Below are 25750 nucleotides of genomic sequence, written 5' to 3' on the forward strand. Positions count from 1 at the left end.
AGGAGTTGAGTTCCATATTACTGTAAAAGCACCAATGGGGTCCGTATTTCACCCATCGCCATCTCGAATTAACTTATGTCTGTCGAGACCAAAATTTAAAAAACGTGAACATCACATAGATTAATATGTATCCCTAAGTCTCTGGAACGGAATACATGCACCAGTGAACCTACAACTACGCGATTTATATTTTAAAAATAATTAAATTCACTTAGCATTCAAAACTTGTGAATTTTGAAAAAAACAAATTTGCCGATTAAATACGGACAATGTTTAACTGAATTAAAACGGGTTTTCTCCTTGCTACGGATGTCTGCCTAGTTCGGTTCGGCCACATTCCGTTACAGTTCGCCTTTATTATCGGTTCGAAATGGGGTGGTTCCATAATACCCGCAGTGTTCCATAATACCACCTTCTCCTCTAATTCTAATAGATCTTTTAAACTCTTTGCGCGCGGTGGGCACCGAGAGGGCTTTCTTAAAAAGCCCATTGCGGATTCGGCCGGGCCTACAATCGGGCGGTCGGGTGCCGAGGGATGGAACCCGATATGTCCGGACGGTAGATTCCCCGAAAAATTCTCGGGGTCTTAATCCATTCCGGATCTCCCAAAGCGGTGGGTTGCCACCCCAACCACTCGGCCGTACGGTCGACTTTTCGATAACTTTATAAAAGTTTATTATTAAAATTTGTTGATAATGTAAAATTATATTTTAAAATATTTCGGCTTTGACGGGATTTTCGCGAGTGTTAAACGCGAAAAAGAAAAACACGAAAAGTCTACGCCACCCGCCAGTTGCCTGGAGCAAAACCCGAAACCCACTATTCTATTACCGGTGGTATTACGATAGGGACAATCGGACGAAGAGGGACGGGACTCGACCCGTCCGAAGCTAATCCCCGAGAATCTGTCGGCCCGAAAAATGTTATTTCATTTATTACTCTTTAATAACTTTGATGAACTGACATATTTTTTAAAATAAAAAATATCCAAGCATTTATTAACAAAGCTTTTTTGTTTTACCTCGAATAATATGTAAACTGTTTCAGATTTTGATATTAAATATATGTAAACTGTTAGAATTTTACAAAATTAACTAAAACAAAAATTAAATTACAATATACACTATATGTAAGCTATATTGCATAGCTTGTATATACTATGTAGGCTATACCGTATACGCCAGGCCGTGGGAATGTACCGTACTGTACGTATCAAATTAAATGAATGATATTAAAAATAATAATTGTTTAGAAAGAAACTAAAATATAATCGAATCTCCAACAAAGGCCGCGTCTGAACCATCGTTTTGTCAATTTTGTCGATACAAAATAACCTGCAAACAACGGCCATTTTACGTTTCCGTCAGTGGCCGTACGTAAATACTGTACTTCAATTTTTCGTAACTAATATTCGATAATATGTTAAATTAATCTCGTAAACGTTGTAAAATTTAAACATTTCGTTAGAAAAACTGCAAAAAAGTTATTTTGTTTTTTTCATACGATTTTTATTCGTTTTATATCGGTAATAAAAACAACAATAATGAGGAAAACTTAATATTTACGCTGTTTTATTCAACAGATATTTGGATTTCATTCGATAAATAATTCAGCTTTTGAATTAGACTAAATTTCTTTATTTTTAATTAACGTTTTATAAGATGAGAATAACTTGTAAATGTTTACTGAAAGAATGATAATGCGTAGCCTACACTTTTTGTGCAGATATGTTGTCTCTCAGGTTCCTTTACAACACTCCCGTAGGAACGTTGATAACGAATTTCTCGAATAAGGGAGAAAACAAGGATAAAGTCATTCCTTATTCCAACGTAACGACGTCGGGAGATGCCGATTTGGACGAATATTTATCTAATATTCCTAAGGCACAATTATTCAAAGGAATTTGGTTACAAGGATATTTAGTGCCGCCGAATATTTTAGAAAATTTAGAAAATTTCCAAGTAAGATCCGACGACGTTTTTATCGTCACTTATCCCAAATCAGGTACATTTAAAATAGATCTTTTCTATTAGCCGATTTACCTAAGATTAATTTCATAAATACGTCGTTTAGGTACCACGTGGACCGAAGAGATATTGTCTCTGATATACAATAACGGAGACGTCGAGAAGGCCGAGAAAACGCTACTCAATTATCGAGTGGAACACTTAGAAGTCGGACGAGTGTTTGGTCATTTACGTCACCTGAAAAACATGAAATCGCCACGATTAATGGCCACTCACCTTCCCTTTCGTTTGCTTCCCAAACAGTTAAGAAGACCTAAATGTAAAGTAAGTATTCCAATTAATCCGCGCATCTTCTAATTATCCATTAAACGTAAATAAATAAGTAATAAACGTTGGGAATGTTTCTTAAAGTTAGAATAATGGCACCGTTTCGATTCGTAGATCATATACGTCGCTCGAAACCCGAAAGATAACGCGGTATCTTATTATCATCACCACAAAATGAGCACATTTTTAGGAAACTTTCGAGGATCTTGGGAAAAATTTCTATCGTATTACGCCAAAGGACACGGTAAGTAATATTTCTTATACTTCTGAAGAAACGCCTAAACTTTTTTATAATTTAATCGTTTAAAATAGCGATAATTACGTTAAATTACATCAACGCGGACTAATTTGGATCTTAACAATTTCATTTATTTATTAATTTAATTAACAGTTGTATATGGTTCCCCCTAAGTCTCTGGAACGGAATACGTGCACCAGTGAACCTACAACTTCACGATTTATATTTTAAAAATAATTAAATTCGCTTAGCATTCAAAACTTGTGAATTTTGAAAAAAACAAATTTGCCGATTAAATACGGACAACCGTTTAACCGAAGTAAAACGGGTTTTCTCCTTGCTACGGATGTCTGCCTAGTTCGGTTCGGCCACATTCCGTTACAGTTCGCCTTTATTATCGGTTCGAAATGGGGTGGTTCCATAATACCCGCAGTGTTCCATAATACCACCTTCTCCTCTAATTCTAATAGATCTTTTAAACTCTTTGCGCGCGGTGGGCACCGAGAGGGCTTTCTTAAAAAGCCCATTGCGGATTCGGCCGGGCCTACAATCGGGCGGTCGGGTGCCGAGGGATGGAACCCGATATGTCCGGACGGTAGATTCCCCGAAAAATTCTCGGGGTCTTAATCCATTCCGGATCTCCCAAAGCGGTGGGTTGCCACCCCAACCACTCGGCCGTACGGTCGACTTTTCGATAACTTTATAAAAGTTTATTATTAGAATTTGTTGATAATGTAAAATTATATTTTAAAATATTTCGGCTTTGACGGGATTTTCGCGAGTGTTAAACGCGAAAAAGAAAAACACGAAAAGTCTACGCCACCCGCCAGTTGCCTGGAGCAAAACCCGAAACCCACTATTCTATTACCGGTGGTATTACGATAGGGACAATCGGACGAAGAGGGACGGGACTCGACCCGTCCGAAGCTAATCCCCGAGAATCTGTCGGCCCGAAAAATGTTATTTCATTTATTACTCTTTAATAACTTTGATGAACTGACATATTTTTTAAAATAAAAAATATCCAAGCATTTATTAACAAAGCTTTTTTGTTTTACCTCGAATAATGTGTAAACTGTTTCAGATTTTGATATTAAATATATGTAAACTGTTAGAATTTTACAAAATTAACTAAAACAAAAATTAAATTACAATATACACTATATGTAAGCTATATTGCATAGCTTGTATATACTATGTAGGCTATACCGTATACGCCAGGCCGTGGGAATGTACCGTACTGTACGTATCAAATTAAATGAATGATATTAAAAATAATAATTGTTTAGAAAGAAACTAAAATATAATCGAATCTCCAACAAAGGCCGCGTCTGAACCATCGTTTTGTCAATTTTGTCGATACAAAATAACCTGCAAACAACGGCCATTTTACGTTTCCGTCAGTGGCCGTACGTAAATACTGTACTTCAATTTTTCGTAACTAATATTCGATAATATGTTAAATTAATCTCGTAAACGTTGTAAAATTTAAACATTTCGTTAGAAAAACTGCAAAAAAGTTATTTTGTTTTTTTCATACGATTTTTATTCGTTTTATATCGGTAATAAAAACAACAATAATGAGGAAAACTTAATATTTACGCTGTTTTATTCAACAGATATTTGGATTTCATTCGATAAATAATTCAGCTTTTGAATTAGACTAAATTTCTTTATTTTTAATTAACGTTTTATAAGATGAGAATAACTTGTAAATGTTTACTGAAAGAATGATAATGCGTAGCCTACACTTTTTGTGCAGATATGTTGTCTCTCAGGTTCCTTTACAACACTCCCGTAGGAACGTTGATAACGAATTTCTCGAATAAGGGAGAAAACAAGGATAAAGTCATTCCTTATTCCAACGTAACGACGTCGGGAGATGCCGATTTGGACGAATATTTATCTAATATTCCTAAGGCACAATTATTCAAAGGAATTTGGTTACAAGGATATTTAGTGCCGCCGAATATTTTAGAAAATTTAGAAAATTTCCAAGTAAGATCCGACGACGTTTTTATCGTCACTTATCCCAAATCAGGTACATTTAAAATAGATCTTTTCTATTAGCCGATTTACCTAAGATTAATTTCATAAATACGTCGTTTAGGTACCACGTGGACCGAAGAGATATTGTCTCTGATATACAATAACGGAGACGTCGAGAAGGCCGAGAAAACGCTACTCAATTATCGAGTGGAACACTTAGAAGTCGGACGAGTGTTTGGTCATTTACGTCACCTGAAAAACATGAAATCGCCACGATTAATGGCCACTCACCTTCCCTTTCGTTTGCTTCCCAAACAGTTAAGAAGACCTAAATGTAAAGTAAGTATTCCAATTAATCCGCGCATCTTCTAATTATCCATTAAACGTAAATAAATAAGTAATAAACGTTGGGAATGTTTCTTAAAGTTAGAATAATGGCACCGTTTCGATTCGTAGATCATATACGTCGCTCGAAACCCGAAAGATAACGCGGTATCTTATTATCATCACCACAAAATGAGCACATTTTTAGGAAACTTTCGAGGATCTTGGGAAAAATTTCTATCGTATTACGCCAAAGGACACGGTAAGTAATATTTCTTATACTTCTGAAGAAACGCCTAAACTTTTTTATAATTTAATCGTTTAAAATAGCGATAATTACGTTAAATTACATCAACGCGGACTAATTTGGATCTTAACAATTTCATTTATTTATTAATTTAATTAACAGTTGTATATGGTTCCTGGTTTGACCACGTGCTGTCCTATTGGGAATTTTACTTATCTCATCCGGATAAAGTTCTATTTATTACTTTTGAAGAATTAAAAATAGTAAGAAATTTATTTATAAGTAAAATTTCAAATTTTCAGAACTTTTTAAATGCATTAACGCACTTTTGATTTAAAAAACCTTTCGAAGGATTTGCCCGGGATGATATCTCGAATATCGAACTTTGTAGGGTGTCCGATCTCTTCCGAAGCGATCCAAAGAATCTCGGAACATTGTACTTTTGAGAGAATGAAGACGAATGCCATGGTAAACAGAGAAGTACTTCCCATACCCGATCTTTTCGATATGACTCAATCGAAATTTATGAGAAAAGGTGTTTGTTTTTTTAATAAAGGAAAGTAGGTGTAAAATTTTCATACAAATTAAAATTTGATCATATTTATCAGGAATTATCGGCGATTGGAAGAATTACTTTTCTCCGGATCAAAACCAAAGCTTCGACAAACTGTATCGAAACCGCATGAAAGATTCGGGATTGAATTTAGCATTCGAACCGGAAGACGCCTTTACGAGAATGAAGGAACACGGAAGAATCGTGGTCGTAACTCCCGATTTGTTCGTCGCTCGAAAAGGTTACGATTTAGATAAGCTAGAATATATCAAAAGCCAGAAAGAAAATAAAAACCAAACAGAACTCGATGGCAGTCGTTCCAATGCAAATTTAATGAGGAATAGATGTAGATGCTTCATACCCTCTTTCCATCCGCATTTCCAACCGGACATATTAGGATTCGACGTATTTTGATAATATCGATTAAATTATCGGGCCCCCTCCCTCGCCGCCCGGCCGCCCCATTTCGGACCCGTCCGAACCCTAATGGGCTTCCTAAAAAAAGAGGCCTCTTAGTGCCACGGAACAGAAAGAGTAAAGAAAAACGTATCAATTAAATTACAATTTTTGAAAAATTATTTCAAAAATTGCTTATTTCTACTATTTAAGGCCGTGTAAATTTATTTGATATATCGATAGAATAAATCTTTGACGATAACGCGAAGTAGAGGGGACCAAACTATAGAAAAAAGAAAAGATTGGATAAACTCGACAATTTCAATCATCCGATAACGATAATAATAATACAGAATATTAATGTATATACATATTTACAGAGATTTGGTTTAGAAATAACGATAGACAGATGTACAATAAGCGTCGAAGCAATGTTTAATTTAAGGGCCCTCCGTTAATTACTCGTAGAGGAAGAGAGGAAGGAGGTTGCGAAAATACGTCGTCGTAGCTACACGAGAAATCAAAAATGGCTTTAAAAATTGTAGGCGGTCCCTTAGCGCTTAACGACTTCGGGGCACGGATCTACCGCACATTTATACGTTGTAAAGACGTATTTCGACCGGTATTTTATCCATGGCCAAACACTGCTTACGTCCAACCTAATCGATGCGGGGCGTAAGGTATTCTCTAAAATTCCGGAACCTTTTATAATTTATAAATATATTTAAATGTGTGTATAATGTATTCGGGTTTCCTTTACTTGGCATTTTTCGAAACGCTACTCCTGTGTAAATAAAAATATCACGCGGGAAGAATAAAAATTAATCCCGTCGATAGATGGCAGCACCATTATAAGAAAACTGTGTTTTTATTAAAATTTTTCTTTAATAAGCATTCGAGTTTTAATTTCTCTTTCCGAACGAGAAAATTGCGTATAAATACGAGGAAATAAATAATGCGATTCGATAACACGAATAATTTAAGTTATTGCGGATTTTAAAAAATACACGTAAGCGTTAATTAGTATAAAGACTTATAAAATTTCTTTAAAACTATTCGCGTTGGTGTTAAAAAATCAATTTGGGATATTTTTTTCTTATAGCGATTATAACCTTGCGGGTAATTATATCGTTTGCAATATTTGACACGCGTGGATGCTGTTTATAAAACAAGGGGGGAAGTTTAAAACAACACGCTCCATTGTAAGGAGGGAATTTTTTTTCGTTCCTACTCACCTGTAACTACTCAAGTTCATTTAGCAGACGAACTGTTTACAATCAGCAGACGACATTTCGGCGCCACACCTTAAAGACGTCGGACAAGAGCAGGTACTTTACTTCATTTTTTAACTGGCCCCGAATTTTTTTTCTTTTATATAATCGAAATTAACGCCGTGTCTTCTTCACTCTCTCTCCTAAACATTAAAATAAACAACTTTCGTCGTAACACAATGCGAAAACTTTCTTCTTTTAAAAGTTATTAACGAATCGTAAAAGTCGCTTTAATGTTTGATAAAATTGTAAATTTTTCCGTTTTATCGACCTCTTCCCCCGCTTTAAAATTTCTGTCCATATACTCGGTTGCTTCTTTACAAATAATAATCATATATATATATATATTCGCATCACTCGGAGGAAAATCCTAGAATTATTACAAATAAATTTGAATAATTCTGCACTTTTAGAAGTTTATCTCGAATATATTTTGACATTTGTTCAACCCTTAAGATGGAGAGGAGTATTTTTTTTGTCGGGAAGGGATAGACACTCGCGTATAGCTAACTTTTAGAGATAAAGTTAATGTTCCCATTTAGTTTCGTTCTTGGCCGTATCTGGCGTTAGAAGACGGATTGCCCCGAGTTATCTTATAAATTAGAATCAATCCTTTACTACCGTCCCCATTCCGAGTGATTATAATCATTGGACGACTTAATGACAAATTGTCTTCGTTTGTCGATCGCCTACCGTATCGATAGTCGCCGTTACGCGCATCAATATTAATTAATACTGTATAAATATATATTAACTAATAGTGTCCGTAATGATGTCGGACGGTCCGTTAGACCGGACGTTATCTACCACGTGCAGAACTCACTTAAGTCATTCATTAGACTGACGCCGTGTAGTTTGGGACCAGACGGGTGGACCGATTTCGTCGGCAATTTTTGCAGACGTTCGACTCGAATTCCTGTCCCGATTACGGCTTATTTTCGGGCTGGCAATTCATATAATTATTTCGACCCGTGTTCGAAATACAATGATGGTAATAAAAATGAATGCCGTCGAATCGAAATCGTTTACGTGACGTCACAGTCGAGCGCCGGCGGAACAGTTACGACACGTACACTAAAATAAACTGTCGATCTCTTCCTGAACTGTAATCGAGTGTCATTGTTTGGGACATTTCGTCGATTACGAATAGAATAAATTACTTATTTTATTTTACGTATTAATACAGTATTTATTTATAAGTTATGTTATTTATATCGAGTGGGGTGAATACGACGCAAAAATTAACCTGTGTTGACTATAAATACGTTTTAAAGTTATTCGCATATTACGTCGTACATTTTTAATAGGTATATTATTTTATCGAAAGTCGCGAAATTATTTTATAAATATTTCTGTATTTGGATGACGTCAGGGGATGCGGGGATGTCGTCTATGACTCATTTCGAGAACTGTACAGTCTAACCTTTACAGTATGACATCATAATTGAAATAATCTCGACTGATGAAATGCTTTACTTACGTCAGATATTTTATATTTTAAATGTTTTTTACGGTAATTCTTTAAATTAATAACGCTTCGATTCTAATCCGAAGCTTAAAAATTATTAAAATAAAAAGAAATTTTACCCATTAAAACATTTAAAATATCTTAAAACAATTTTCTGTATAAATGAATACGAAGCCAATTTTTAATGTGGCTTATTAACTTTAAATCGATTAATATATATATTTTAAAAATAAAATGCATTATTTAAAGAAAGTCGATCATTTTACAATCCATCACAGCGGATAAGATTGCATGCAAAAAATCATTTTGGATCGGGCAGGTGGCTGGGGACCCGACACGCACGGGTTAAGGCCAACTGATCACGAAAACTTAATGACAATTGTGAACGGACCTATTATGATTCTGCAAGGGTTAAAAGATTGTCCGGAGATAATACTTTAGAAAAAAACGACAGTCGCCTAATGGCCTTATACGTATATATATATATAGCCTATAGACCTGTGCTTCACGTTATAGCGCGTGCACGGTACACCACGCGCGTGGTTATAGACGTAACACACCGTAATTCCGCGATAGGTTCTGTTAAATATTTTGTTTTGTAGTCGCAGAAAAGGTCATCATTGTTTCTCTATGATTCATAACGCCACATTTACGAGGTTAATTGGGCAGTTTGTCTATCCTGCCACTTTTTTGTCGCAGTTGATAAATATTCACGCACGGGTGAAGCTTTGTTCGCCTTGTTTTATAACCTATTCATTACTTTTTGATACTCCAATAAACTCGTTCGAATTTATTTTTTTAATTAGCCGAAATTAATATAAAAATACATCTAATATTAATAATTACTTTAAAACGACTTAAAAACGATTAAAAACGATTTCTAAAGCAATTTTTTTAAATGTAATTTGTAAAATTCGAGCATTTCTTTCTCGTAGCGTATTTTGTTGGGTCATTGTATGCCATTGAAATCACTGACCGTAGAGATTCGTTCGGGGAATTTTTCTTACTCGTTTTTATTTTTTCCGAGGTAGTAGCTCGGCGGCATTTCTAGTTGTTTTAAATTAAGAAGTAGAAAAATTCACCTCGGTAGAATGAGACGGTCGAGTAAATAGAATGAATCACTATTCACCGGGAAAATTGCCGAAATTTAATTCATTACGTCTTCGTTAGAAGCGCTAGAATTATTTAAATAAGTACATTTTATTCCATAAATTCCATATAATTGTTAAATTAATAGGACTATTAATAAATTTATACGAAATTTATAATAATAATAATAATGAAATTATAAACATTGATACATTTTTACGCTCTATTGCGGAAATATTTTATTTAAAATTAAAATTGTAATTTAAAATAAACGTAACATTCAAAATTAAATTTTAAAAAATTCTTTATGTACAAAATAATTACATTTTCTGTAGTTTTCTTGTTTTTCTCGAAAATTTTAATAATTTACAATCGATTAACGTGTAATTTTATTTCCCACGAAACCGGTAGATAAATAATTTCAAGCGTTGTTAATTTATTCTGTCTTCGCCGTAATTAGGGGAGATCGGGGCAAGATCGGCATGTTAAGCTTTACTTAAATTTTGTGTAATAAATACTGCTGTAAACTGAAAAAAAAAAAGCTTTGCATATTGTCTATTGGAATGTTTTCTTACTATAGAACTGGTTAAAATCAGTTTGGAAATAAAAATAATTAAAATAATTACAACTTTACAAGAAGAGAGAAATTGACGAAGTTGCCCCGGGTATAGGGGCAAGATCGGCAACTTCTCTCTTTTTGTAAAGTTGTAATTATTTTAATTATTTTTATTAAAGTTGCCCCTGGTATAGGGGCAACAGTAATGGGGCAAGATAGGCACGTATATAAAATTATGTTATTAACCATGTATAAGTTGGAATTCACTATTAGAACAAAGAAATACAAATCCAACACCCATTTAATATTATTACAACGAAATGCAAGTTCAAAGACATATATACATGAATAACAAATGCAAACACGTTTTCATTTATCATCTGTTTGATTTTTATCCTTTGCTTCTAATGTGGCTTTATGTTGCCGATCTTACCCCGCTAGTCATGATTTCGAAACATTAAGTACAACCCTGAGAACAGAATGCCGAGCCACGATCTGGCCACGTGAATAAGTTGAAGTTACATCCTTCTAACAGGAAAAGTAACTTTCGTTATCATGCAATTATAACAAAACCTGCCAATTCAATATAAATGGAAAAAAAATATTATATGGAATTGAACGAAAATGAAAATTTGCTCGATAATTCAACTACGCTTGTTGGAGAACAATAAAAACACTACACTCAACAAGCCACCAATAAAACTCAACTGCCTAACCTATAACCAAAGTCTCCTTTTAATTTGTTTTTTAAAAAAAGCGCTTGACAAACTTGCCCCGCTTGCCGAAGTTGCCCCGATCTCCCCTACTTACAGTTTCGCCAGAAACTACCTCGAAGTGACGTTATTGTCGCATTTTCTCTTAAGTAAGCTGTGAGAATGACGTCAAATTGACATAAACGTACGAATGCACCTTGGACTTTAATTTTCTTTTAGAAATCGACAATAATTGGAAACATTTAATAAATTATAGAAAATAGACGAATTGAGTTTATAAAAGGGATTAAACGGGTAATTTATATTTTGCATTTAAAATATTGTAAAATAAACGAAGAATCGATCTTCAGTATTGGTCATTACTAAAGGCCGCATTTGCTTACGTCGAATGTTTAATAAAAACACGTGAAAAATTACGATAGTTTATAAAACTTTATAAACTATCGTAATTTTTATTATAGTGAAATATCGTTTTATAGTTTTATCAAACTATAAAACGATATTTCACTTTTAATAAATGGCGAATACGATATTATTCGAAGCTCGGATAAATGCCGACAAAGTAATAATGAAAAAGTTTTGCGCTAGAAAATTTAGAATAGAATTGAGCGCCGAAGATTAAATTCGCGCAATAAATAGGAACTAAACATAGAAACGAAGTATATAACAAACTGGCTACTACTACAATAATAAAATTATGGTAGTTTTTGGAAACGTAAATAAATTTTAAAGCGGAGAAATCAAGGTAAAGAAATATAATCGGGCTTACAACGTACAATAAATAAACGGAAAGTCGATGGAAGTAGGAAAACATAAGTATGCAAAATATTTTGACTAAGAAAGTTTTGTTGTTAAAAGCTATTCCGTAAGAAAGAAATCAAACAGGAAACGAGAGAGAAGAAAGGAAAAACAATAACAATGGCCACAATAATGTTTTATGCAAATTTATGAACGCGATAATAAAAGAAATATTATTATTGCAACCGTAAAAATATCGTCGTACGTAAGCTACGTACCACCGATTGATTTTATATTTAAAAAGGCAACCGACCCTCCGCGGACATTCTTCCTTCTAACAAAATTATTTGATATAACTTTGAACGGATAAAAATGTAAAATTTTACTATAAACCATTCTTAAATTTCTATAATAAAAGTATTCGTTTATTTAATTTTTTAATATTAATCAAGTTTTTGTCAACATTAAATTAAATTATTAATATATAGGCTATATATTTTTTATTCGTGTAAATAGTCATAAAATGATTAATATTATTAAAAATAAGTTGTATTATCTAGCGTATTCTTTCTAAAACAAAATGAAAATATACAAGTGTTAGGAATTATTTAAATATATAATTCTTTATAACTAAATTAATTCCTTTATAAGAAATTGCAAAAAGTATTCTAATATAAAACCTATATTTGCTTGGCTTAGGCCCGTAGTCCTATTTGAATTTTCAGATATAAAATATATTAAATTTTAGTAGATACAGACCTAAAATTAAACCGCCCGAGGACGATAGATATTCTCCAAAATTTATGCCTAAAAGAAACCGATAAGACGCGTGTTGTTTAAGCAATTTTTTAAAATAACTTATCTGGGTTTTCCTAAATATTAATATATAACGGGCCCTTCTCCCCACCAAATAATAATACGCATAAAAATGTGACGCTTAAGCCGTAGACTGGTAACGCCAGGAGGCCCTAAGCTATTGTTTGTTTAGCTTACGCGCAAATCGGCCCCGCCAATTCCGATCGGCGTATCTAAACGTAAGGTAACGACATAATCAAACTTTTATGCCGATTGTAATTATTTCAGTCGACAGTTTCTGGTATTTAAAAAATTCGGACGAAATGTATACAAATTATATAAGAGCTAGACGATATACTATAAAAAGAAATTGCCAATAATAAAACGAAAAGGATGTCCATTGGTTACGTCACACACACCTACTGTACGGTACTCGAATTTAAGATTCGCGTATAAAAACGTATAAATAAGTATACTTCGAAGGAGAGAAATCGTTGGATTAAATAAATTAATGAGTTATTTAGGTCTAGTTTAATAATTTATGATTTATTTAACATATAAACAAAGTCGAAAATTGTACGAAATAAAAATATTATTGAATATTTTCGGAGTATTCTTAAATAAAAGACCATGTAGATAGAAATATTAAGAGTAAAAGAAAATTAAAAAAATGAATATAGTTTTAATGAATTACAGGTTAAGCAAAAACAAACTGACAAAATGATTCATATTCAACAAAGGGAGTAGAAAACAGTCCATCATCACTAGTTTTATCTCGAAACCATGCTTAAAATAAACAATTTCGCAATAGACTAGAAGAGAAATTCTATAGTGAAATATATCAGTCATCAACGTAGATAATTCATCCGTACAATTTACATACGTACATAATTTAAGAATTCGAATACCTACATTTTTCGACTCATTTAAATACGTTATTTAATAAATAAATAAATAAATAATTTTTTTTAATATTTAAAGATTTAACGTGAGATAAATAGATAATTTTTTAAATCTGTCGTCGTATTTTATTCTTTTTATCTTTAATACGAAAGATAAAATTAAATAAGAATCAAATTTAAATTCGATTAGGAAGCTTAAGTTTTATAAATTTAAATACAATTATTTACGCGTTAAATTAATATGAAAAATAACTAATTAAAATAGGAAAATAATATTAATTGTAATTTTTTATTATTAAATTAACATTCTCGTCTTTAGTATGTAAATAAATTCAATTAAGAATTATTTAATGGACTTTTAATTAGAAGATTTGAAAACGTACGTCATTCTTCATCGAGGGATGCATAAACTTAAGTAGACAATGTTTAATGAAAAAATTGCCGGTGATTTAAATCCAACTTCCGACAATTAATGCGGTCAATTCAGACGATTAATTTCGACGTCGGATATTTTGGAATGGTAGGGTACAACACGTGTCCTTTCAGACCCTTATTACCCGCTGAATTACTGCAACCCTTTCATGGATTATCCAATCAAAGTATACTCGACAATACGGGAAAAACCGCATTGATAATCAATTTGAAAATTATTGTTATCTAATTGAAGTTTATTATCGTTTAAAATTATTTTTAAATCCTCTATTTAAAGTTTTTGAATGGGATCATAAATTTTTAATTTGGTCTTTGTTGAGTCAGTTCGGTTTACCTCATTTTGAAACGAAAATTACATTTTTAGAATAAATTAGATATATATGTATAAATCTTCTTATTAATTACTAGGGCTTACGAGATAAGAGCGGTGTAAGAAGATTAACAATTGTTGCTCTTAGTTAATTGAATGAACAATGCGTGTATCACTTTCCATCTGGTGAGTTCTGTGTAATCAGGTAATCGGATCGGCACCTGCACCATTCATTGCGGTTGGATAAGTCTACCTAACAGTTATTTGACCTGTTCGGTGCTGCAGTATACGAGACACCTGCCCTAGGACATGGCCAAATGACAGTTCACATAGGTCACATTATACTAAGCTACGCCGTGTCAATAATGTCAGATTACTCCAATAGGTCTACTTCAAAATTATCTTTGTTTCTACTTATCTTTCCCGATTGTATTGTTTGATTTTCACCAATGTTTGATTTTCAATGCCATCCGCAAATAGATGCTATGCTTTAAGATTGTAAATTTATTATTGTTGTTGTTACGCATTTTCAACTGATGACATAGACTTTTTCATTCGTTTTGATATTAAAATTAAATAATATTGAAGATTTGTCGGGGTGAATGCCTATATTAGCAGTGTTCAAACTATAGTTCGCGGACTACCGATCAAGCTGACGATCAGTTAGATAGAAGTAAATAAATGTAACATTAATATATAATTGATTTAAACAGCTTTACAATTATTATTTATGGCACGAAGTAAATGAATTCTTTATTTTTAAATAAAGATTTAAATGCTTAATATCAAAAATAAGCATACAAATTTACAAAATTGAATACTGGCCTGGAGCAAAAAACAAAACGATTGCAGCAACGAGCAAATAAAATGCAAGTATACCAGAGGCCTTTGGTAAAGTTTTGCCTTATTAACGTGCAAAAAAGAGGGATACGACACTCGAAACTTAATCTATCTTGTCGTTGACGTCATCGGCAGCAAATCCTCATTTGTCCAGTTAAACCAAAAATGGTTAACATTAATTAAATTTATTATACGGCCGGATATATGTTTTTCCTCCCCTCTCACCTCCCGGTCGGTACTGAGTGAATTATGTCACTCAATCGTGCATTATGGACATAATTCAGACGGGCAATGTCAATATATAAAGGGCCACGCTTATGTGGTCTACCAATGTTACTCTTCGGATGTAGTAATTAAGGACGGTCAACTCATTTGCTGTACACTGATTACATTCAAATTTAGTAGGAAAATGGCTCATATTTTATCGGTTTTAATTTAATTAATGCAGATAACAATGTCAAAATATTGAATATAATGATATACAACTATGTTCTCTCGAACAAACTTCATAGTGGAATAAAAGTCTGTCCTACGTTTTCAAATTGCATTCGCCTAGGAAACAAAGAGTTAGAGCTTTAAAGTAGACTCGAAATTTGCATATTCAGGATGTTTACTTTGATCATGTAAACAATACTTTTTTCAATTATGAATGAGGCGTGCAGCAAAAATTGATGTTAATTAAATGGAAATATTGCATTCCCGTTTCTAATTATTGAAATTAGATGTGAAAAATAATAATAATAAATTTTAAATTATATCCGAAATGAGCCTATATTAACATCTGTTAGGGAAATCGATAAACAGCCCGAAGCAACAGATAATAATAAATTTTAGCCAAATTATTATTTGTAGATTTAAAACGCAATTATCGAATAGAGGAATAACGAGCAATTATATCAAAATTTTAGATTAGACTAATTTAACTAAGTCATTACTTGTTTGTCTTAGGATCAGACTAATAAATAATAGACTTAAGGTCGATTCTTAATGGAGATAATCGCTTATTTATTAGAGTATATTATCTGAAGATAAGTCTAAATTATTGTATATTTGCTAAAATATAGTCGAAGCACGAGTTTGGTGGCTAAAGTTTGCATTCTACATTAGTATATATTAATATTACGTTATCGTTCATTTTAATAGAAGAGAAGATACGACACGAATTCAACAACTGTCGAAGAATTAAGATAAATTAAACAGAGATTTATGACAGAAAAATAATCTGTAGTGTAACGTTTTATTTTAACTGTCTTCGCGTTTATACAGGCAGGTTTTTCATTTATACACATCCTATAAATTATTTCCAGTAGGTATTAATATTTTGTTATCAATAGATTATTTTTAAATCTCTTAAAGCGAATTTAATGGGCAGAGAAAACAAACAAACATAGGCCTACTAATAGAGATTTACGGGCATTGTACGAAAACAAAACCGAAAGAGAAAAAGGAAAAGAATTGTCGAGATATAAAGACGATAAGTGCTTATTATAATGTCAAAATTAATGCAATCGAATCACTTATTTAAAAGATATAATTAAGGGGGAAAAACGAGAGCAAACTTTGAACTTTTTTCTTTACATAACGATAAGCAGATAATAATTGTATTGTAAATCCGTAGTCAATTATCGTTTTAACTTAAAAGTAAACTGATTAACAATCAGAAAATAGCCAATATTCCGTTTGCAAATTGCCGAATATACTATACGAAATTGCATCGTAGAACAGAAATTGCAAGATATTTGTCAGATGTTCGTCCGACTGAACTCTATTCACTTCAGCTCGTAGCAGATAAATGAGTTCTCTTCAGAAACCAAATAGAACAACCACTTTAAATAAAAACAGAATGAACATTTGGTGATTTTTCACCGGTTCCTCTGACAGTTACATCTCTGTTAAGTGGGGCGGACAATTCAGTTTCTTTTCATCATTTTATCGTGTCAGGTGTGTCCAGGTGATTTAGTGAGTCACAGTCGAACGTCCTTTAGCTTCGGATCTATCAAAACCAGTTGGAGGCGTTTACAAGAATCAATTGGTTATAAAGTTCCGGACTCGACGACGTTAAGGGAAAAGATGTGTCACGTGATGCGACGTTTTCCTAGCTATTAAAGTGGAGAGTCGTGTTCTGCACTCGTATCTATTGTAAAAAGTCGATAGAGAAAGTTCGCTGGTAATTTGTCATTCGTTGTATTTTGTTTCCTAATACATATGGAACAGTGGCTATTATGGCTTAAACTGTCGATAGTTTCTCAATTGCCAACATTTATCTATGCAAATAAACGCATTAAGATTTTATTATTCTCTCTTTCTACACATAATATTTCTCATTAAGCTGCGAAAATTACCTAATATTTTCTTCAGATTTTAATTTTCCTAATAAAAAACTGCATCGACTTTGTTTATAATTAATACATCATTCTTAAAAGTGCTTATAATAATTACTTAGAACTGTATCGCAACCAATCCGTTTAATACATCTTATTAAGCTAGTTTTACAACTTTCGGTTCAGATCCGAAGAGCAATTAAGCTATAGAAATAGTCCAACTATAAAATTCCCGACCGCTATACAATTTATTGGAATTTATATATAATAAAATTACTAATGTCCTTAACAAGTAATAATATCTGTTACCGAAACACGTAATAACTCTAGGAATGCCTGTCTACGGCATATTGTCGACAGATAAAAGAAAGAATAGTTGGCAATCAAACTGTCATTGGTAATTTATTCGGTTACTCTGGACACATTAATGTATCAAAACAATCTTTTTCTGTTGTTAGTATTTTCGTCGAAACGGAATTATTAAAAATTCAGAGATGGCTTTCAACAATCCATAAATTTATAGAGACTCCTGTTTGACTTTAATGGATCAAATCTCCCCGTTTCACTTCCTCTCAAAACATAAATCAAGTCGATGCTTTTAAACAGCATTTTGCAGAAAAGAGACATTAGTTCTATTGAGAGATGATCTATGAGTAGATACTCGGCCAACGGACTCTGCTTTAAAGAAATTTGTCATCTAAAAGCCAACGGAATGCGCATTACTGCCATTTAAATGAAACATTTTTATATACGATACCTGAACATGCGACCTTATATACAAATGCCCAGTCCCTCCTCCAAACGGCCCGTTATAACTTGTTAAAATCTGTCGTATTGCCATCGAATTTTCACCTCGTCCAAATAAAACACATCCGAATAGCCTGCTACTAACCGGTAACATAACTTATCATTAGCCAACTTGTTTTCTATTTATAAATGATTTGTAGATGTTTCTGGGTGATATTAACGAGTTTGCATTCAATCTTTATCATCTTTTACAATTCTAAAACCGCGTAAACAAGGAAAAAAGTGCTTTTCTTTATTGTTTAAAATAGGCTTTATTTACGCGTAATCTCTCCATTCGCGGACAAAAAAAGCCGTAAATGAGAATTTTATCCGCGTCAAAAAGTAAATCTTCCCGTTTTATACGTAAACGGATTCGTTATTAATTACAAATTATATATTCATTATTTTAAACTCGATTTAAATACTAATACCGATAATAATCAGATTAAATATATATACAAAGTTAAAATAGAATGACATTAAATTTGTTGTATTCTTTACCATTTTAAAATAATTCGTACAAAATCGCGCTCGTCTGTAGCAAACAAGTTCGTACATGATTTTTTTCCCCCTAACCCAATTCCCATTGGTCAGAAGTGAAAGTGTCATCTTTCGAGACGTTCCATTAGTCTATTTTAGTGGCGTCACGGTAATTGACCGTCTTATTGGTTTTCTAAACGGACGTCATCAAAAACTACGCGTCGATTGGTAGACGGCGCCACGTCACCGATGACAACAAACCCATGCTTATACAGACGTGCGGTGTGGCGGCAAAGTGATTGTACAGTTCGGATGACCAAATACATCCTCTCGCTCTTCTCGACAAGACGTTCGACTAGTCACTAATCGGTAAGTCGCTTACGCTTTACTCCATCCCTTAAAACGTCGTAAACGCCTCATAATCGTATAATTAACGCCGTTGTCCGTCCGACGTGTTTGGACACGTCCATTTTTTAACGCTAGCGTTTAGTAAAGTATTTTCTAGTAAAGGAATAAATTAAAAGCCAAAGTTTCTAGCAGAACTTGTCTTACAAGAAGCGAGGTGATTATTCTGCAGGGTCCTACTTGCCTGCAGGCGACGACGCCGCTCTCCAAGGCCACCCTATCCGGGCCTGGATGCGTCTTGTCAATGACCCCCTATTTACAATGGACCTATAACTGCGCTGCTGGTACGATGCAGATCTATCGTCTTACACACACACAGAGCTGTCAGATTGTTTTATTTAACCATCGAACGTTTTATCCTTATCTTAAATTTATTCGCAAATAAATGCGCAAAAAACAACAGGATATAATCCCCGACGTCACACTTGTAAGGAGAGGGCGTTAATATTGACGGAAAGAATTCTCCTGGGTTTATAATATAATATTAATAATAATAATAATAAATTAAAATTTATTGGGTGTTTACCAATCGTTTTAATATTAATTATTTATATTATTAAAAAATAATTTTCGAGTGGCTCTGCTTATAGGTGGCGTATTGTTTATGTCGGATGTGGTTAAGACGGATATCGCTGTCGTAAGTGTCGTTTGGGGAACGATTTTGCGTCATAATACAGCTAATTAGCTATTGTTGGCGTTAAACGGTTGTTATTTAATCTTGTAAACGGACTGAAAAGCCGACTTTTACTGTTTTATAAGTTTATTTGTTTCGAAATAGCCGCCTTTTTCGGTCAGTGGTGATTGTTTTTATCCTTTTTATCGCCGACAGATGATGGAATATTGCGGTTTGGACCCGTTTCCCGGCACTTCGACAACTTCGGCACCTCCGAACGAAGCCGATAGTGGATACGAACCGTCGCCGTCGAGTACCTCCGGGCCAAATTCCATGTTTAACTTCGAAGAAGAGGACAGTTGTAGCGAACCCGACGACATGTTTAATCTGCATTCTCCCTCCGAAGACGACAGTGATGAGGATTTTCGAAGCCGCATCGCGGGCCACTCGACCAGTTCGCCCATACCCATACCGTTTCCAGGTCGACAGATGCTTCTAAGTAACTCTACACCCAGATTAGGATATTCTATAACTCATTCGCCGTTTAGAAGATTGTCGTGTCCGCAGATTTTAAACACCGGACTGGTCAGGGTTATGAGACACGTTTCTACGCAAACGTGCCCCGACCGAGATCGGGATGTAGGTAAGAGACACTTAAAAACACGCGACGACAATGACAAATCTGTCCAGTCGGTCCCTGTTATTACTCTGTGGCGTAACAAGTGGGTACCGTTCACCTGTTGAGTCTTGGCCGTCGGAAATTATTCGGAGCACGTTCGATTCGACATCTGCACTCCGCGGTTCATTAAAATTCAGCCCGAGTCACTAGGGGTTATTAAAACGGCAGACGATGGCCATGCCAGGTAGACGGAACCCGCCGTAAGCTGGAAGTTTGCCAAAAAGATCAAGTCAAGATGTCTGACTCATCCAGATTTTGTACTTTGCCAGTCGTGTGTTCCAGCTGTCGCTAGTATTAACCCCGGAAATTTAGACTGCGCCGTTTTACAAAAGTACTTGACCTATATTTTGTTGCTCTCGGTAATTGTTTTTTCTTATTAAACGACGTGTAAAACGTTAGTCTTCACCTGCACGGTCCGAGTGGCAGGTATTAGTTTTTCTTCGGTCCTTTCTGTTTTGATAAATCTGTCGTTGATATATTTTCAAGGACAGAACCGGGGCTGATGGGTAATGTTCCTTTGGAGGTCAGTAGGGTCATCTAGCGCCTGCAGCTGGGAAAGGTTAATGCGAAAACAAATGCGTTTGTCTGCATTTTCGTTTTATTTGCGCGGCCGCGAAATAAATACGGCGTATTCGACGTTTATCTTTATTTGTTTTTTTTTTCAGTCGATGACGAACCCAGGTTAGCGCCCGTCCGTGCTCCGTTACCAGATGTTGTGCAACACAATGGCAGTAGGTCTGGTCACGTGGAACGTGCAAGATCGGCTTCTGTATCTCTTCCTGTCGGTAGCTTGGATACGTCTAACATAGCAGTATTTGGTCGGAGGCTGAGAAGACTTAGCGATGACTTCGAGAGAATGAGATCGGCATCGGGATTAAGTGTAAGTATCGTCAGATCCTTTTATAATTATAAATTATCGCAGACTTTTTAGAAACTGTACTGTTATCTCGAGTTGTACGTGCGTATGTATGTATAAACGCTTTAAGATCAGGTGTTAGCGTGGGGAGGGGTTATTGTATCATCTGTTCCCACGGTTTTCCCGCACCTGTCCCTAAGGACCAGGTGGTCGGGAGGGCGGAAACAAAACTCTCGTTCCGTGTTTACTTCGCAAACCCCCGTTTTCGTTTAAATATCTAACCATTCTGTTTTTCTTTTTGCAGCTTCTCTTCCAAGGTAGATCGCGACGTTCGCGATCTTACTCGCAGAGTGACACGTGACCCCCGGGAGTAGCCGAGTAGCATGCCAAAGAAATTTCCTGTTGGACTTTTGCTCAACCAATAGAGATAAAGTCACACCCAATTACCTCACGCTCGAAAATTGATGTGACAGTATTGCTCTTCTCGTACCTAGTCGATTATTATATAATATTGAGAGACCAAACAATATTTACGCGAACTTGGAGCAACGTAGTATTTATATAAAGAAATTCAGTATTTTTGTTTTCTTTTTGAAGACATATTTGTACATAAACGAATTTTTTGCAGCCATGGAAAAAATATACAATTATATATTATATTATATATTTCACTATTGATCTCGTACCATGTTGTGATATCCATGTTTTTGTAGTCAAAGCTACTAACGTGATATATTAGTTTTTTTCTACCTTTTTTCTATTTTTTGTACATACGTTTTTTGTAATTCTAACCTTTTTTGTATTCGCCGCATTCTTATTTTGTTTAAAATTTATATTATAAATAAATTTTTTCAATTTTTGAACAATTAAAATGTGTGCAGAACTCGACCGATACGTTGGCTTTCTCGGCAATCTCGGATGATTCACTTCGAAATAAGTTTAAATTGTAAATTTCAGCCACGGCCGATACAAATTCGAAAGGGTTCGTTACCGACAAAAGGGTTGATAACTCAATTATCGAAAGTTTTGACACTAATTACGGCTGTATCGAATTTTTAAATTGTAGACGGTGGCTAGCGAGGCGCTAATTCTTCGATGGAAGCGTGTGATGTCGTTATCTGACATCACTTCCGTTATTAATCTTCCGCCGTAACTTCCAACGAGATCCGTAACAATCGGGTAAATCGTCTGTTAAATGGAAAATCTGCCTAAAGCATTCTAATTTACTTTATCTACAAAAACATCGTCACGCGAAAGAAGACTTCGGAACGTTGTTTACTCGGCTTGGGTTACCAGTGCCCATTTTTTACTTGAAAAATTCGGACGAGCTGGTAGAAACTTGGACATAATCCGTCGAAAAATAAAAATACTTGAAAAGCCTTACCGATACATTTTTCATCATTCAGATTATATTTCGCTCTCGTTATTGGTAAAATTCAGACGGACCGCGTGACAGTAATATCGATAACGCGCTAGAACAATACAAATAAATAATACCTGGATCGGAAATAATAATAATAATAAATAAAACAGAATTCCCGGATTACAAATTTAAGTGTTTTTCAATTCCGATATTCAAACGGGCAAAGACTTAAGACTGCGATTTAACCAGGTGTTTTTATTTACTATTAAAGTATCGTGCAGGGTACAAAATGTTTACGCATTACGGGTCACTATTGTTGTAACCCCCCGCTCAGAACGTTCTGTTAGAAGGCAATTTTCAATTTAAAAACACCTCTTACAAATCTAAGTTATTTAATTACATTAATCTAAATAATAATACAGTACTTCGGCTTTTGAATATTTATATATTATCGGAATAAAAGTTTCTTTAAATAATATAATTCTCCCCGTTTTACCGTTTATTTATTCCTCGGTATTACGCAAATAGCTCGGTGGGGCCTAGACAAATACGAATTAGGGGTCCCCCGTCGGTGGGGGGACTCGGGGCAATTGTCCTTTTTGCCCGTAGAATTACGCATCACCGGTATTACGGTTTAATAACGGGTGGGTAAAACAACAATTTAATAAGAAGTGGAGTAGAAACTGGTTAAGAGTAATAAATATTCTCCCGTTTAAAATATTTTCTTAGTTTTGAAAGAAAAGGAAACGATAAAATTTGATTTTAATTTTGAACTAAAAAGTAAACCTTACGTACAAGGTACAGTATTTCGATAAATGTTTACATTATTTTATGTAACAAAGCTTCCGATAAAAAGTAAACCGAATTTTTGTTTTATTCAAAACATAACATTACTGGTTTATCAAATAGAGAATTATTACTCTTTAAATAATTTTTAAGTTTATTATATACAATAAATCCCTGGTAAAGACAGCTTTTGCTCGGAACCGTTGCTGGTGGCAAATTGGCGTCCTAAGAGGACTCGTATCGCGGGCCCAAAATAGCCAGAGACCAGGATCCAATACACCCGTAAAATTCCCGGAGTTGCCGACCGGGATTCGATCCCGGATCTCCCAGAGCGGTAGACCGACGCCTAAACCGCGTGGGTATAGATTTCCACAATTTATTAAAATGTTAGTTATTAAAAAAGCAATCTGGAAAAATTTTATTTCTATAAAAACTTATAGAAACAATGGTCCGAACTTTTATGGTTATTAATAAATATCGATATATTTCGGTATAATAAAGATTTTTATTAATATATCTATCGATATATTAATAAGTTTAGCCGTGCGAACGGTAAGAAAAAAGTAGAAAATAAGAATAAAAGAGCGGGTCTGAATTTCTTAAGAGTCGTGACGTCAGCCATTAATAGTCGTCTGCAGAGAACAAAGATTAAAAGTGGCTTCCTGCATTTCTCATTGTTCCTATGGTAACGGAAGCAAATGCCCGTTTGACGAATGATTTCAATGGAAGGGTTAAAAGTGAGCGTCAGGAAGGATGCTCCATTTAACACTACAGGAAGACAGACCAGTCTCTAGTCATTAGTGCCTCATGCGTAAGTAAATAATATTTTGCTATTTCCATAAATTAACGGAGTCGGAAGTCGTCTGCCTCTAATGGCGGCCACCGACGGAGAAAAGCGCCACCTAGTTTTGTAATAATGAACGTAGATCATTAAGAGGTGTCCGTGTCGGAAACGGGATAAAAAATAATTCCGTCGGTAAAAAAAGATTTCCCCTCCTAACGCTAATGCGTCACTCTGATGGAAACCTTATGCTAATAGCGACGAATTGTGTTTCTTAAGATAACAATACGCGATACAAATAGCATCTTTTGAATATGAAATAAACCGATATTAATCTGCGCCTTTAAATGGATGCCAGAAAGGGTGCCATTGGGACGCCTGGCTAAACTTAACGACTTCTTTTTTCTCTTTTAAAAAGATTTTACGTAGAAGAATGCGACGGATAAAATCATTTCTTTCCTACGATCCAATATCATTTTCATTCATTTATTAGGGTCGATGATGCTTTTTCGCCGTTTTTACATCCAACGCATAAAATTAAATAATAAATGAGCTTATTTATTTAAAATCGAAGTCGTGTTACATTCTTAGAAATGAAAAATCCTTTCCAGTCCGATCGGTTGGCCGTTCTCGATTAAGTACGGAAGAGATGTCCTTGTTTCGATGTCGAGATCGATCAGATAATTATTTGTATCGCCAGATTGGTTTCAAAATCGGTTAATTGTAATTATCGGCATTAAAAAATGCGCCCTCGAAATGCCATACGTAATTTTCGATAAACGCTTACGTAACAGTGGTGTATCGCGTTACGTCACACTTCTTAAGATTTCTGTTAATTATAATTCGTAAAGTAGAGGCACTTTGAAGTAAAATCTGTATGTATTATTCGGAAGCGATTTAATGGCTTAATTAAAAACGTAGCCCAACAGTTAATTTGTATTTAATAAGGTATAAATCGACGGCAATTAGTAATTAATTGATTTGGATAGGAGAACGACGGGTTTACTGGAGCGGCTTTCGATACCGAAGTTTTACTATTAAAAATAATAACGAGACACACGCGGGTATCGTCGCCTAACGAGCATCCCGACGGCGTCACCTTCTACTTCCGTATCTATCTGGTTGTTGCGTGAAGTAATTAGCGTAATTATCCCCTTATTAAGTATTGTTCTCTGTCCGTTAACCATATCGAGTGGCTGTGACGATCTGACGGAAGCCAGCCTATAATTTTACATCTTCGCGCTTTAAAGCTAGAAAAATGGGGAGCGAAAAAGATTGGGACATTTCCATAAATCGAACGTATAGCGAATTTCCTTTCCTCTGGCCGGTCACGTGACTAGCCAGTTTATTGAAGATGATTTAATTGTAGTTGCTAAAATTACAACCGATTACATTTGCAACGACAATAAAGATCACTTAAAACGAAATTTATAGCCAATAAGTTTCCCGGCTTTTGTTAGATGCGGTCCTGTTACGTGAAGTGACGTCAGTCTCGAGTTGTCGTGTGACTGACACGTGACTAGCG

At 34.6% G+C, this 25750-nt stretch overlaps 3 protein-coding genes across 6 annotated transcripts in view; all 3 read left to right on the forward strand.

Moving 5' to 3' along the window:
• The window catches only part of LOC111623806 (sulfotransferase 1C4-like), a 13851-nt gene extending 11146 nt beyond the window's left edge, over positions 1 to 2705 (forward strand). Inside the window, exons 2-5 of the mRNA XM_023366507.1 lie at positions 1726 to 2004; positions 2074 to 2291; positions 2409 to 2538; positions 2686 to 2705. Of these exons, the coding sequence (XP_023222275.1) occupies positions 1728 to 2004; positions 2074 to 2291; positions 2409 to 2538; positions 2686 to 2705 (645 nt within the window). The 5' untranslated portion in view covers positions 1726 to 1727. The remainder of the gene's footprint in view (positions 1 to 1725; positions 2005 to 2073; positions 2292 to 2408; positions 2539 to 2685) is intronic.
• Positions 2706 to 4069: 1364 nt separating this feature from the next.
• On the forward strand, positions 4070 to 6926 carry LOC111623841 (sulfotransferase family cytosolic 1B member 1-like). Its single transcript, XM_023366558.1, has 6 exons — positions 4070 to 4573; positions 4643 to 4860; positions 4978 to 5107; positions 5255 to 5355; positions 5444 to 5627; positions 5701 to 6926. Exons 1-6 carry the CDS (start codon positions 4297 to 4299, stop codon positions 6057 to 6059), a joined length of 1269 nt encoding a protein of 422 aa, XP_023222326.1. The 5' UTR covers positions 4070 to 4296; the 3' UTR covers positions 6060 to 6926.
• A 318-nt stretch (positions 6927 to 7244) lies between these two features.
• On the forward strand, positions 7245 to 22781 carry LOC111623843. 4 transcript variants are annotated; one of them, XM_023366562.1, is made up of 4 exons: positions 7245 to 7369; positions 19977 to 20403; positions 21105 to 21319; positions 21600 to 22780. In XM_023366562.1, the coding sequence occupies exons 2-4, from the start codon at positions 19977 to 19979 to the stop codon at positions 21654 to 21656; spliced, it is 699 nt and encodes a 232-aa protein (XP_023222330.1). In that variant the 5' UTR covers positions 7245 to 7369; the 3' UTR covers positions 21657 to 22780. The 4 variants fall into 4 exon arrangements, with proteins under 4 accessions (XP_023222330.1, XP_023222328.1, XP_023222327.1 ...); XM_023366560.1 differs by lacking the exon at positions 7245 to 7369 and adding an exon at positions 18960 to 19111 and having other exon boundaries at positions 21600 to 22779; XM_023366559.1 differs by lacking the exon at positions 7245 to 7369 and adding an exon at positions 19161 to 19784 and having other exon boundaries at positions 21600 to 22781.
• Positions 22782 to 25750: the final 2969 nt, after the last annotated feature.

Source organism: Centruroides sculpturatus, unplaced genomic scaffold, assembly GCF_000671375.1.
Source record: "Centruroides sculpturatus isolate CEXI.00-Female unplaced genomic scaffold, Cexi_2.0 scaffold162, whole genome shotgun sequence".
NCBI lineage: Eukaryota > Metazoa > Arthropoda > Arachnida > Scorpiones > Buthidae > Centruroides > Centruroides sculpturatus.

What these genes read in the sequence shown, in the direction of transcription:
- LOC111623841 (XM_023366558.1), top strand. Translation starts at nt 4,297, where the DNA reads ATGTTGTCTCTCAGGTTCCTTTACAACACTCCCGTAGGAACGTTGATA. An exon ending in GTATTACGCCAAAGGACACG is followed by an intron (nt 5,108 to 5,254) that starts GTAAGTAATATT and finishes TTTAATTAACAG; the next exon opens with TTGTATATGGTTCCTGGTTT. An exon ending in CTTTTGAAGAATTAAAAATA is followed by an intron (nt 5,356 to 5,443) that starts GTAAGAAATTTA and finishes AACCTTTCGAAG; the next exon opens with GATTTGCCCGGGATGATATC.
- LOC111623843 (XM_023366559.1), top strand. Translation starts at nt 19,752, where the DNA reads ATGTCGGATGTGGTTAAGACGGATATCGCTGTC. An exon ending in CGACCGAGATCGGGATGTAG is followed by an intron (nt 20,404 to 21,104) that starts GTAAGAGACACT and finishes TTTTTTTTTCAG; the next exon opens with TCGATGACGAACCCAGGTTA. An exon ending in GATCGGCATCGGGATTAAGT is followed by an intron (nt 21,320 to 21,599) that starts GTAAGTATCGTC and finishes TTCTTTTTGCAG; the next exon opens with CTTCTCTTCCAAGGTAGATC.